Source organism: Myotis lucifugus, unplaced genomic scaffold (genome assembly GCF_000147115.1).
Source record: "Myotis lucifugus unplaced genomic scaffold, Myoluc2.0 scaffold_493, whole genome shotgun sequence".
NCBI lineage: Eukaryota > Metazoa > Chordata > Mammalia > Chiroptera > Vespertilionidae > Myotis > Myotis lucifugus.
Genome location: NW_005871541.1, coordinates 421,486 through 433,162, shown reverse-complemented (window position 1 = coordinate 433,162; position 11,677 = coordinate 421,486). Strand labels below are relative to the sequence as shown.

The following is an 11,677-nucleotide window of genomic DNA, read 5'->3' as shown; positions in this document are numbered from 1 at the left end:
ACTTCCTGGACTTGGAAGTCTATTTCTTTCTCCAGGTAGGGGAAGTTTTCTGTCATTATTTCTTCAAATAGGTTTTCAATATCTTGCTCTCTCTCTTCTTCTGGCACCCCTATAATTCAGATGTTGGCACGCTTGAAGCTGTCCCAGAGGCTCCTTACATTATCTTTGTATTTTTGGTTTTGCTTTTCCGGTTGGGTGTTTTTTGCTTCTTCATATTTCAAATCTTTCACTTGATTCTTGCGATCCTCTGGTCTGCTGTTGGGAGTCTGTATAATATTCTTTATTTCAGTCAGTGTATGCTTAATTTCTAGTTGGTCCTTTATCACAACATGGAGGGTCTCACTAGATTTCTTGAGGGTCTCGTTAAGTTTATCGGCAGTTTCTAGAAAATTCTTGAAAAACTTAAAAGTGTGGTTTTTGCTTTCCTCCATTTCTGTCATTTGTGTCCTGTTTTTTTGTCTCGGCATTTTTTATGCTTCACTGTGTCGATAGAGTGGCTTTCTGTGCTAAGTGTCCTATAGGGCCCAGTGGCTCAGCCTCCCCAATTACCTGAGGTAGACACTCTTGGTGCACCCCCTTGTGGGCTTTGTGCACAGTCTTGTTGTAGTTAAGCCTTGATTGTTGTAGGTAACACTGGGAGGGGTTGACCTCCAGGCCAATTGGCTGTGAGAATCAGCTGTTTCTGCAGTGGGAGAACTTCTGTGCTAGAGACACCCCTTCGGGACAAGACTTGCTTCAGTGGGGCTTTGGTGCTCACTGAGTCTGCCCCCTGAGTGTGTCCTATATGGATCCGAGGAGCTGCAATCTGGATGGTCCCACTCTGACCACCAGGCACACTGGCTCCTGGATCTCTAAGGAGGTGCTAATCTAGCCTCTTCCTGAGGCTACCCAGCAGGAGCCAGCTGTGAAGCAATGCAAGTTGCCATGGGGCCTTGGGCCAGCTGCAGTTTGTTAAGTAATTTTCAGATTGCAAAGGGCTGAGCCTTTCATATGTAAAAGCCTCCGTGCACGGCTTGGGCGGGGTGGGGTCCCAGGGGATCAACAGGGCGGAGCGAGCAGTTATGGCTGCTCTCAGTCCTGCCCTCAGAGGCCCTGCTTCTCAGTGTCCCAGCAATCGCTGCGAGCACCTCCGAGAGAAAGCTGCCCTCGAGTTCTGACCGATGCCAGACAGTCCCGTTTCTCCGGTATGAGTCTGGGTCCCCAGAGACTCGCCTGGAACTGGAGCTCAGAGCTTGAGACTCCCTCCCGATTGGAAAAGACAACCGTGTCCTCAGCCACCAGCCCTCTCCGCATGCACCTCCGCACCTTTTTATTTTACTTCCGCACCACACCTCCTCTGAGTCTCGGTATGCTTTTCTCTTTCCTTCTAGTTGTAGAATTTCCACTCAGCTAGCCTTCCTGTGGTTCTGGATGATGTCCATTCCATCTTTTAGTTGTATTTTTGAAGTGGTTGTGCGAGGCAGCAATCTCCGGTGTTTACCTATGCCGCCATCTTGGTTTCTCCCTCCACGTTTAGACTTACCTACACTTCAGCCTTGAAGCCAGGGGAATCTAGATCCAAATCCTGGCTCTTCCACTTACTTTGCAACCCTGGACAAGTTGCTTCACTCTTTTGAGTTTCAGTTTTATTATATTAAAATGAATAAAAATGATGATAGTTAGCACATAGAATTTTTGTGAAGATTAAATAATCTATAATGTGTACCTAGAAAAAAGTGAATAAATGGATTGAGTAAAATTTCTAGCCCAGTCAGTGTGGCTCAGTGGTTGAGTGTCAACCCGTGAACCAAGAGGTCCTGGTTAGATTCCAGGTCAGATTCTGGTCAGGGCACATGCCCAAGTTGTGGACTTGATCCCCAGTAGCAGGGGCATGCAGGAGGCAGCCAATCGATGTCTTTCTCTCATCAATGTTTCTATCTCTCTATCTCTCTCCTTTCCTCTCTCTCTAAAATCAATAAAAACTTTTTTTGTTTAATTTATAAAGTAGCTCCTAAAGCACAAGGGCAATGAATCAGGAAAGCTCACTGTACTGCCAAGTGACGCTATTAAAAACCTTATTAAATCAGTGGAGGCCAGGCTCAAGGCTTGTTTCCCAGCCAAGCATAGTATTGCCAGAGCAGGCTAACTCTGGCTAGAGAAAATGATGCTCCACCATCCCCCCCCAAAAAATTCTCAAAATAAAATGTCATACTTTATCTCTTAAAATAACCACATACATGCAAAATATGCTTTTCACAGGAGGGGGTAAGATAAGTGAGAATATAGAGAATGTTAGGAAATAAATTACTTATTATAACAGTTTACTCATTATTTATAAATTACTTATCTATAATAATAAAAGCGTAATATGCTAATTAGACCAGATAGCTGAACGACCTTCCTGACGTCATTCCGGATGAAGCCACAGCAGCAGGGGCTGAGGCAGAGGCAGTTAGGGGCAATCAGGCAGGCAGGCAAGTGGTTAAGGGAGATCAGGCAGGCAGGCAGAGTGGTTAGGGGCAGTCAGGAAGACAGGCAGGTGAGCAGTTAGGAGTCAGTGGTCCAGGATTGCAAGAGGGATGTCTGACTGCCAGTTTAGGCCTGATCCACCAGCAGTCAGACACCTCCCAGGGGTCCCGGATTGCGAGAGGGTGCAGACTGGGCTGAGGGACGCCCCCCCCCCCACAACCCCGTGCATGAATTAAATGCACTGGGCCTCTAGTTAATTATAAAATTACTTATAATATTAGCTGACACTCCTATATGCCAGGCATAACCTATTTTGTAAATTCTTAACTTTTCACATTTGAGATTTTCAAAAATGTTGTAAAACTAATCAGAGTATATCCATCCAGTTTTTTTCAAATAACATCTTACATAACTGTAATATGTTGACACAACACTATTAACTAATGTACAAATATTTAACATTTTCTAATCATCCCATTAATGTCCTTTTCCTAGTCCAGAATCCACTCCAGGAGCCAACACTGAATAAAGTTATCATGTCTCCTTGGTCTCCTCTAATCTAGAGTTTTTTCAGCTTTCCTTGTCTTTCATGACCTTGACACTTTTAAAGACTACTAATCAGATATTTTGAAGAACTTCCCTCAGTTTGGGTTTGTCTGATGTTTCTTCATGATTAAGTTCAGATTATGCATTTTTAGCAAGAACACCACAAAAGTGATGTGTGCCTTAGTACACCACATCTGAAGGCCCATGATATCAATATCTCTCATTACTGGTGATGTTTACTTTGAACACTTGGTTAAGGTGGTGTCTGCCAGATTGCTCTACTGTGAAGTTACTATTTTTGCCATTGTATCTTGTAAAGAGATACTTTGAGACTCTGTAAATAGCCTGTTTCTTTTCATCATACTTTTGACCATTAATTTTTTTAATATTCAAGAAATTTTTGTCTTTTGTTTTTTTTATTGCTTAAATTATTACAAAGAGTATTACATATGTCTCCTTCTCCCCGCCCCTTGACATTCCCCCGGCCTCCCCTACCCTGCAGTGTCTTATGTCCATTTGACCATTAATTTTTAAAATTCATTGATGATTCCTGCCTACAACAAGTATTTCTATGCCATTAGTCAAATGGTGGTTTTCTATTTCCATCATTCCTTCTACATTTATTAATTGGAATTCTATAAGGAAGAACTTTTCCTTCTCTCCCATTTATCTATTCAATTATTTATTAATATAAGTAAAGATTCATGAATATTTATGGATTATATAATCCATTACTATCATTCTTTATCATGTTCATATTGTCCCAAAACTAGCCATTGAGAGCTCCTATAAATTGGTTTCTATGTCTTTTTATTTTTTTACTAGAGGCCCGATGCACGAAATTTGTGTAAGAGTAGGCCTTCCTTCCCCCAACTGCTGGCACCAGCTTCCCTCTGGCACCCGGGACCCAGGCTTCCCTGGCAACCCCAGCTTTGTCTAGAAGGTCATCCAGTCTAATTAGCATATTACACTTTTATTATTATTGATATATTTTTATTGATTTTAGAGAGAGAAGAAGGAAGAGGGATAGCTAGATGGAAACATTGATGAGAGAAACATCATCATAGATCAGCTGTTTCCTGCACGCCCCCTACTGGGGATGGAGCCCGCAACCAGGGCATGTGCCATGACAGGGAATGGAACCAGTGACCTCTTGGTTCATGGGTCGCCACTGAGCCACACAGGCTGGGCTGTCTTTTTAACATGCCATTTTTTAGCAGTCCTGACACACAAGATGTTTCAGGCTTATCTTATATTTACCTGCCCCAGGTCAGGAATCAGCCATTTCTCCAAGGAGCCCTGATTTCTTTCATAGGAGAATTGCCCATTGCTTCTAGGTGCTATTGCTTCCAGGCTCTCTAGTAGATAGAGCCAGGAAATAAGTGTATCCATATACACACTAATGCTCTACTAGTCCCATTCTACAAATTCAGTACAGAAAAGTTAAGCAACTTGTCCAAAATTACAAAGCTAATATGTGGTGGAACTAAGGAATTAAAATAATGATAGATTTACCATGAGTCCTAACAAGTGGAATAGCTTCTTTACACATATAAGTCAGCAAAAAGTAACAAGCCTAATATTCCAGCATAGACCCTCTCTTTGGGCATTAACTAGAAGTCAGCAATTACAACCACAATAAAAACTATTGCCCTGGCCAGTTCCAGTTTTTCTCAGTGGTTAGAGTGTCGGCCTTCAGAGAGAAGGGTCTCAGATTCAATTCTGGTCAAGATTGCAGGTTGCAGGTTCCCCAGCCCCAGTAGGGGCATGTGAGGGAGGCAACCACGGAGGCAACCAATCTCTCTCTCTCCCAATCTCTCTCTCCCAATCTCTCTCTCTCTCTCTCTCTCTCTCTCTCTCTCTCTCTCTCTCCCATCCCACTGCCCTCCCTCCCTCCTTCCTCCCTCCATTTCACTCTTTCTAGAAATCAACGAAAAAATATCCTCAGGTGAGGACTTAAAAAAACAAACTACCATGTACTGAACTCCTGCTTGAGCACTGGGCACTCACAGTATCTCATTTATTCATTTTCCAAATCAGAAAACCAACAAAGAAGCTAAGTGACTTGTCCAAGGCTACATAGTTAAGTGGCAGAGCAAGCAGTTAACCCCAGATCCAACTGGATATAAAGTCCATGTTTATTCCACTGTGTCAGTAATTTTCAAAACTAATTTTAGATTAAGCATAAAGTGGCTTTTATTTTAGTAGTTATGTTTAACTTAATGCATGTTAGAAAAAACCTAAGCACGTAATCAAACCCATAACCTCATAATTAATATTCCATAGTATAAGGTTGTTTTTAAATAAATTAAATTTAAAGAAAAAGTATGAAGTAAACAGTAGAGGTGGTACAAGCTATAGCAAAAATCATAAAGGTAGTCCATAAATGCTATAGCAAACACACCGTTTCATTTTTAGTCACACCATGATGTTACGGTCAAATAGGGCTGCAGAAAGTACAACTCTTGGACCCGAATTTTAGCTCTAGATGTGTCTCCATTACCTTTATGAATGTGGCCCTTTCATTTGCTCTCTCTGGGCCTTGAAAAATGAGAGATAGTGATTTCATTAGCAATTTGGGGCCCTTGCCGGGTAGCTCTGTTGGTTGGAGCATCACCCTGATACACCAAGGTTGCGAATTTGATCCCAAGTCAAGGCACATAAAAGAATCAACCACTCTAGGCAGTTTTGCCCAGTGGATAAAGCATTGGCCTGCAGACCAAAGGGTCCCAGATTCAATTCTAATCAAGGGCATGTACCTCAGTTGCAGGCTCCTCCCTGGCTGGGGCTTGTGCAAGAGGCAACCAATCAATGTGCTTCTCTCACATCGATATTTCTCTGTCTTTCCCTCTCTCTTCCACTCTTTCTAAAAATCAATAGAAAAATATCCTCAGGTGAGGATTTAAAAAAATAATAATCTATAATAATAAAAGCGTAATATACAAATCAACCGAACAGCAGAACGACCATCCAGATGACCTTCCAGACGACCACGCTATGACATGCACTGGCGCCAGGCCAGCCAAGGCAGGTGCGATGCGATTGGTCAGGGGGCCCCGCCATCACCCCATGATCCCCCCCCCCCCCCGCAGAGGGAGGGCCAGGCCACCCTCTGCGGAACGATGAGGGAGCTCCGGGATCAATCACCCCGCAGAGGGAGGCCCAGGGCACCAACTAGCGGGGCTATCGATGGAAGAGGGGGGACTCCGCGATTGCCCCAAAGAGGGAGGCCCAGGCCACTCTCGGCAGAGCAATCCATTGTGGAACCAGTTGGGCGGGCCTCCCTCTGCTATGACAGGAGGGTGGGGCCTCCCTCTGCAGAACGATCAATCTGGGGGCCCCCCCACGATGGATCACCCCAGAGTGTGGCTGGTGTGCGGGGCCAGCCAGTGATTGCCCCGCAGAGGGAGGCCCAAGCCAGCCAAGCAATCGCACCCCACACCTGTTGCCTACAGAGGGAGGCAACTGGTGGGGAGGGAGGGGGGACAGTGCCACACAGATGGCAAGTAGTGGCAACGGCAGGGGCAGAGCCAGCTGCTGGCAGCTGGAGGAAGGAAAGCCCCGATAGGTCTGATCGCCGGCCAGGCCTAGGGACCCTATCCCAGGGCTCCCGGATTGTGAGAGGGTGCAGGCCGGGCTGAGGGACACTCCCCTGCACGAATTTCGTGCACTAGGCCTCTACAATAATGTATAAATGTATTTATACATTTACACAATAAATGTATAAATAAGTAGAACAATAGATATATGTTTCTCTCTCCCTTCTCTCTTAAAATCAATAAATTTTTTAAAAAATAAAAGCATTTTAGTAATGATACCAAGAAACATAGATCTGTTCTTAACTTTTGATCCAGAAATTCCATTTTAGGAAATTTTGCCCAAGACAATAATACAAAATTTAGAAAATAGGTACAAGCACACAAATTTATCAATATCCAAAAATAAAGCAATCTAAATATTCTGCAATGGAAGAACAGTTAAATAAGTTGGAGCACATATACTTGTTGGGAGTGTTATGCCATCATTAAAAACAAAGATGTCAGCCTAGCCGTTTGCTCAGTAGTTAGAGCATCGGCCCAAGGACCAAAAGGTTGTGGGTTTGATTCCTGGTTAAGGGCGCAAACCTGGATTGCAGGCTTGATCCCCATCCCCAGTCAAGGCACATGAGTGAGGCAGCTAATTGATGTGTCTCTCTCGCATTGGTGTTTCTCTCTCTCTCCCCCCACCATCTTCTCCCTCCCCTCCACTCTCTCTAAAAACAAAAACAAAAAAATCAATTAAAAAATATCCTCAGGTGACATTGCAACATGCTTACAAAGTAAACAAAAAAAAATTTGTTCACATAACGGTACTATGGTTATCACTATATAAAGAAAATTATATGCAAGAAACATACCAAAATACCAACAGTTGGTAAGAATAAAGATTTCTTTATTTGTACTTTCCAAATTTTCTCTAATGTAGTTATATTACATTTAGAATGAAAAAACAAAAAACTTTTCAATGAAGAGATCCAAACAAGATTCCTCTGGCTCTAATATTCAGGGGCTTTTCCCTGGAACTAGGAGAAGTCAGGAGAGAATAAAGTGTTAGAAAAGTTTACATGGCAGGGGCTATGTCTGTTTAAATTACTTTTAACAGCACATAAAAACATTTAAAAACCAGCACTTGAGGAAATGATGCAACACCCTCCATCTTGGTGGTAGAAAGGGCACAAGTCTGGGAAACAGGAGACCTGAACTGAACCAGATGATCTCTAAGGGCCCTCTCTATACAACTTATCCACTCACTATTGAACAAATATTTACCAAGTGCCTACCATGTGTCAGGAACATGCAACTGAATGACTACTTAGCTACTGGTTCAGAGTCTAGAAGGGAAAAAGATTTTTAGTTTGCTAGGGCTGCCGTAGCAAAATACTGTCTCACAGTTCTAAAAGCTAGGAGTTGGTTTGGTTTCTTATGAAGCCTCTCTCCTAGGCTTGCAAATGGACCTCTTCTTGGTCATTCCTCTGTACACATACATCCATAGTGTTTCTTTATGTCTTCAGATATCTTCTCGTAAGGACTCAAGTCAGATTGGATTAGGGCCCACCAAAACAACTTCATTTTTACTCAATCCCCTCTTTAATGGCCCTATCTCCAAATACAGTCATTCTGAGATATTGAGGGTTAGGGTTTCAACAAGAATTTTGAAAGGGACACAATTCAATTCACAACAGATTCCAAACAAAAAACTATAATGGTGCAAAAATAGAGCTGCACTCAAATATGATGGTGAACCATGTGAAGGAATAATTATTTCTGACAGGAATAGCCAAAACTACTATACAGAGGATAATCACCTCGGCCTGGTTCTAGCTCCAGAACCTCAAGTCTATATATAAACCATCATCCTTGATTATCATGAAAATATTTTAGTTATCACAAAATGGGAATAAAAAAGCATCAGGTGATAAGACATACCTGAATAGAGGCCAAAAGAGGAATGGCTTTTGTTCCAGGGGAGCAAAGGTAAATATCATATTTTTATAGTTGGACTGGGATTAGGGATTCAAATACAGCAAACTTAGAGGTCAGGTGAAGATCCTGATGGGTTTATGGAAGAATCTGCTTGTTCCTTAAGTTATGAGGATTTTATTGTGTGTGTTGGGGGGGGGGGGATCTTGATTAAGCCCCATCTCTGTCCTCTCTTCCATCCAGAAGTCATTCTTTCTCTACTTACCTCCAGCTAAACTTTTCTCTAGGCTGGATTTTCAACCTCAATTCCTTATCCATTTAAAATACTCTTCAGTACTTGAGTTAAAATACTCCTAGATCCCTAAGTGAAAAAAAGGAAAAGAAATGGAACTGAGCTAAACTAGGTAGCACAATGCTGGGGGATCATTTCTGTTGGCCCTTTTCCTTTCCAGTGTCTGGAAGTGACCTGTTTACTTTCAATAGGAGTCGCCAGAGGCCACAAGGACAAACGCCAGGCTTCTGGGAGGTGGCTCCAGGAAGGTGGCCAAGAATGTGAGTGCAAAGGTCAGTAACTCAGTCTCAACAACAGTGATACACCATTGATACCCCGATCATCTCCCTTGAGTCCCTGAGACCAGTGGAGAAGTTAGCTGAGCTGACTTACCCATTCCTATCTGCACCAGCCCACCACATGCAGCAACACTTGTTTTCTTCTGGAGTCTCCTAAGAAGGCCTGACTCCTCCAAGGTCTAAATCTCTGCCTGCCAACTCCCCCTTATTTTTTCCCTAAGAACCCAGTGCCACCTTCCAAAAGCTTCCTGGATCTTATTCTCAACCTTATGTTACTCACTGGTAAGACTGAAATCAGGCAAAATGGCTTGCTCCAGGTAAAGCAGCTACTGGAAGGCTGACACCTATGTCTTATTCTTCATTTTTTAGTCTCCCTAATGATATCCTGCTGCCTTCTCCACACCTGCCACTAAATTCTTGCTAACACAGATCAGGAAAAAAATGCTCAGAAATCCTATATAATAAAAGCTTAATATGCAAAGCCTAATATGCCAGGAGTTCGACCGAGAACTCGACTGGAGGGAGCGGGGGCAGTGCAGGGCCAGCTAACCAACCACCCGAGGCCCCTCCCCCGGCCAGCCCTGTCCCTGATCACCCCACACACACACACACACACACACACACACACACACCCTGATCAGGGGCAGGACCAGCCAGCCAACCTCCAGCATCCCCTCCCCCCTTTCCCCCTCCGCCAGCCTGGCCCAATCAGCCCCAATCGGGGCGGGCCTGCCGGACCCCACCCATGCACAAATTCATGCACTGGGCCACTAGTATATTTATAACTGGATACCTCCACTGTTCCATGTTGACCCTTTTCCCCATCCTATTGCAGTGTAAAAAAAAAGCAAAGATGGCAAGTAAAGCCCTACCCTACTCCCTACTCTCAAACATGCTAATCCTCCCATCTAAGCAGCAACCCTGTTATTTCAGATTGGTTCCTGAGAGCTCCTAAAAGAAAACTCATGGCAGTGCCCACGCTTCCAAAAAAGCAGTGTCCCTGTGATCATTTGAAGGGCAACATGAAGAAAACCAGTAAGTTTCAAAAGAATGAAACTTCTTAAACCAGAGTCACTCAGTGTAATCAACTAGGAATGAAGCAGGGGCTGAGAACAGACAATAGAGGTGAAATGAAGACCAGGATAAACATCTCAGTGCTTTCTACTTGTGTCAACTTGTGGGGAAACAGGAAGAGGAAGAAAAGCAGGATACAATTCTACTAATACTAGAGAGATTTAACCAAGTCTTAGATTTTAGAACCCCATTGCTTATCAAAGTGGAGGGAGATTGGGGACCTGATCATTGATCTCTGAAAATGACACCGGTGTCACCCAACCAGTATGGCTTAGTGGTTGAATGTTGACCTATGAGCCAGAAGGTCACAGTTGGATTCCCAGTCAATACCCAGGTTGCCGGCTCAATCCCCATTAGGAGGGCATGTAGGAGGCAGCCAATTAATGATTCTCATCATTGATGTTTCTGTCTCTCTCTCCCTCTCTCTTCCTTTCTGAAATCAGTTAAAAGTATATTTTAAAATAGGCAAAATTAAACTAAATTATTTAGGAATATATATATTCCTAAATAATTTATTGAGGAAACATCAATGTGAGAGAGACACATAGATTGGTTGCCTCCCACATGCGCCCCTACCTGACACTCTATCCACTGAGCCAAACTGGCTAGGGCTCATTTTTATTTTTTAAAGTAAACTTAATAGTTTACATACAAAAAGATATGGGAAAGTATATAGTAAAATATTAACAGTAGTTTGTTCTTGGGAATGGGGAGTGGAATTGGGGGAGAGTTGTCCTTTTACATTTTTTACTGCATATATTTTTTTATTTTAATTATTTTCCACTGGATGAGTCTTACTTTTATAATTTTAAAAGCTCTCATAAAAAATAAATTTAAAAAATTTTTAACACTAGTGTCTCCCCTTTATTTTCACCCTAGGGCACCAAAGGCACCACAGGAAGCCAAACAAGCACTCCAGAGCCTGCCAGCAATTTATCAAACGCTGTCAGCTAGCAAGCTTTACTCTGCCTCTATAGGAACTCTGAGAGCCTGCTCTCCCAATGAAGCATTCTTAGTCAAAAGAGAATGTTCTTCTCCCACCTCAACTCCCTCTCCTTGTCCCCACTCTCTAAATCATTCCAGGGTTCTCAAAAAGCATTTTTCCCAAGATTATTTTGATTATTGTTCCCTCTAGTGCTTTTTCTTGTCAGTCTTTTCCTGTACCCTCTCATTACTCAGGCTTCATTTAAACTTAATTACCTGAAAGAAACCAGGAATCCTGAAAGAAACCAGGAATCCTGGCTCCCTAGCTGGTTCCATCTGACCTTAAATACAACCAGGCAAGTAGCAAACATAAGTCAATAAATATTTTTAGATGTAATAGGGCCCAGCGAATGTGGCTCATGGTTGAGGGTCAACCTATGTATGAACCAGGAGGTCATGGTTCGATCCGAGTCAGGGCACATGCCCAGGTTCCAGGCTAGATCCCCACTGGGGAGCATGCAGGAGTCAGCCGATCAATGATTCTCTGTCATCACTGATGTTTCTCTCTCTCCCTCTCCCTTCCTCTCTGAAATCAATAAAAATATATTTTGAAAAGAGTGTAATAGGCCAAAATCATTTCTTTCAAAAGGGGTCTA

General features: G+C 43.0%; 1 protein-coding gene across 1 annotated transcript in view; it reads left to right on the top strand.

Annotated features, from left to right (window-relative positions):
* CXCL17 (C-X-C motif chemokine ligand 17) overlaps positions 1-11,308 on the top strand; it is a 17,788-nt gene extending 6,480 nt beyond the window's left edge. The window contains exons 2-4 of the mRNA XM_023744866.1: positions 8,937-9,017; positions 9,957-10,058; positions 10,977-11,308. Of these exons, the coding sequence (XP_023600634.1) occupies positions 8,937-9,017; positions 9,957-10,058; positions 10,977-11,074 (281 nt within the window). The 3' untranslated portion in view covers positions 11,075-11,308. The remainder of the gene's footprint in view (positions 1-8,936; positions 9,018-9,956; positions 10,059-10,976) is intronic.
* The last annotated feature ends 369 nt before the right edge of the window (positions 11,309-11,677 follow it).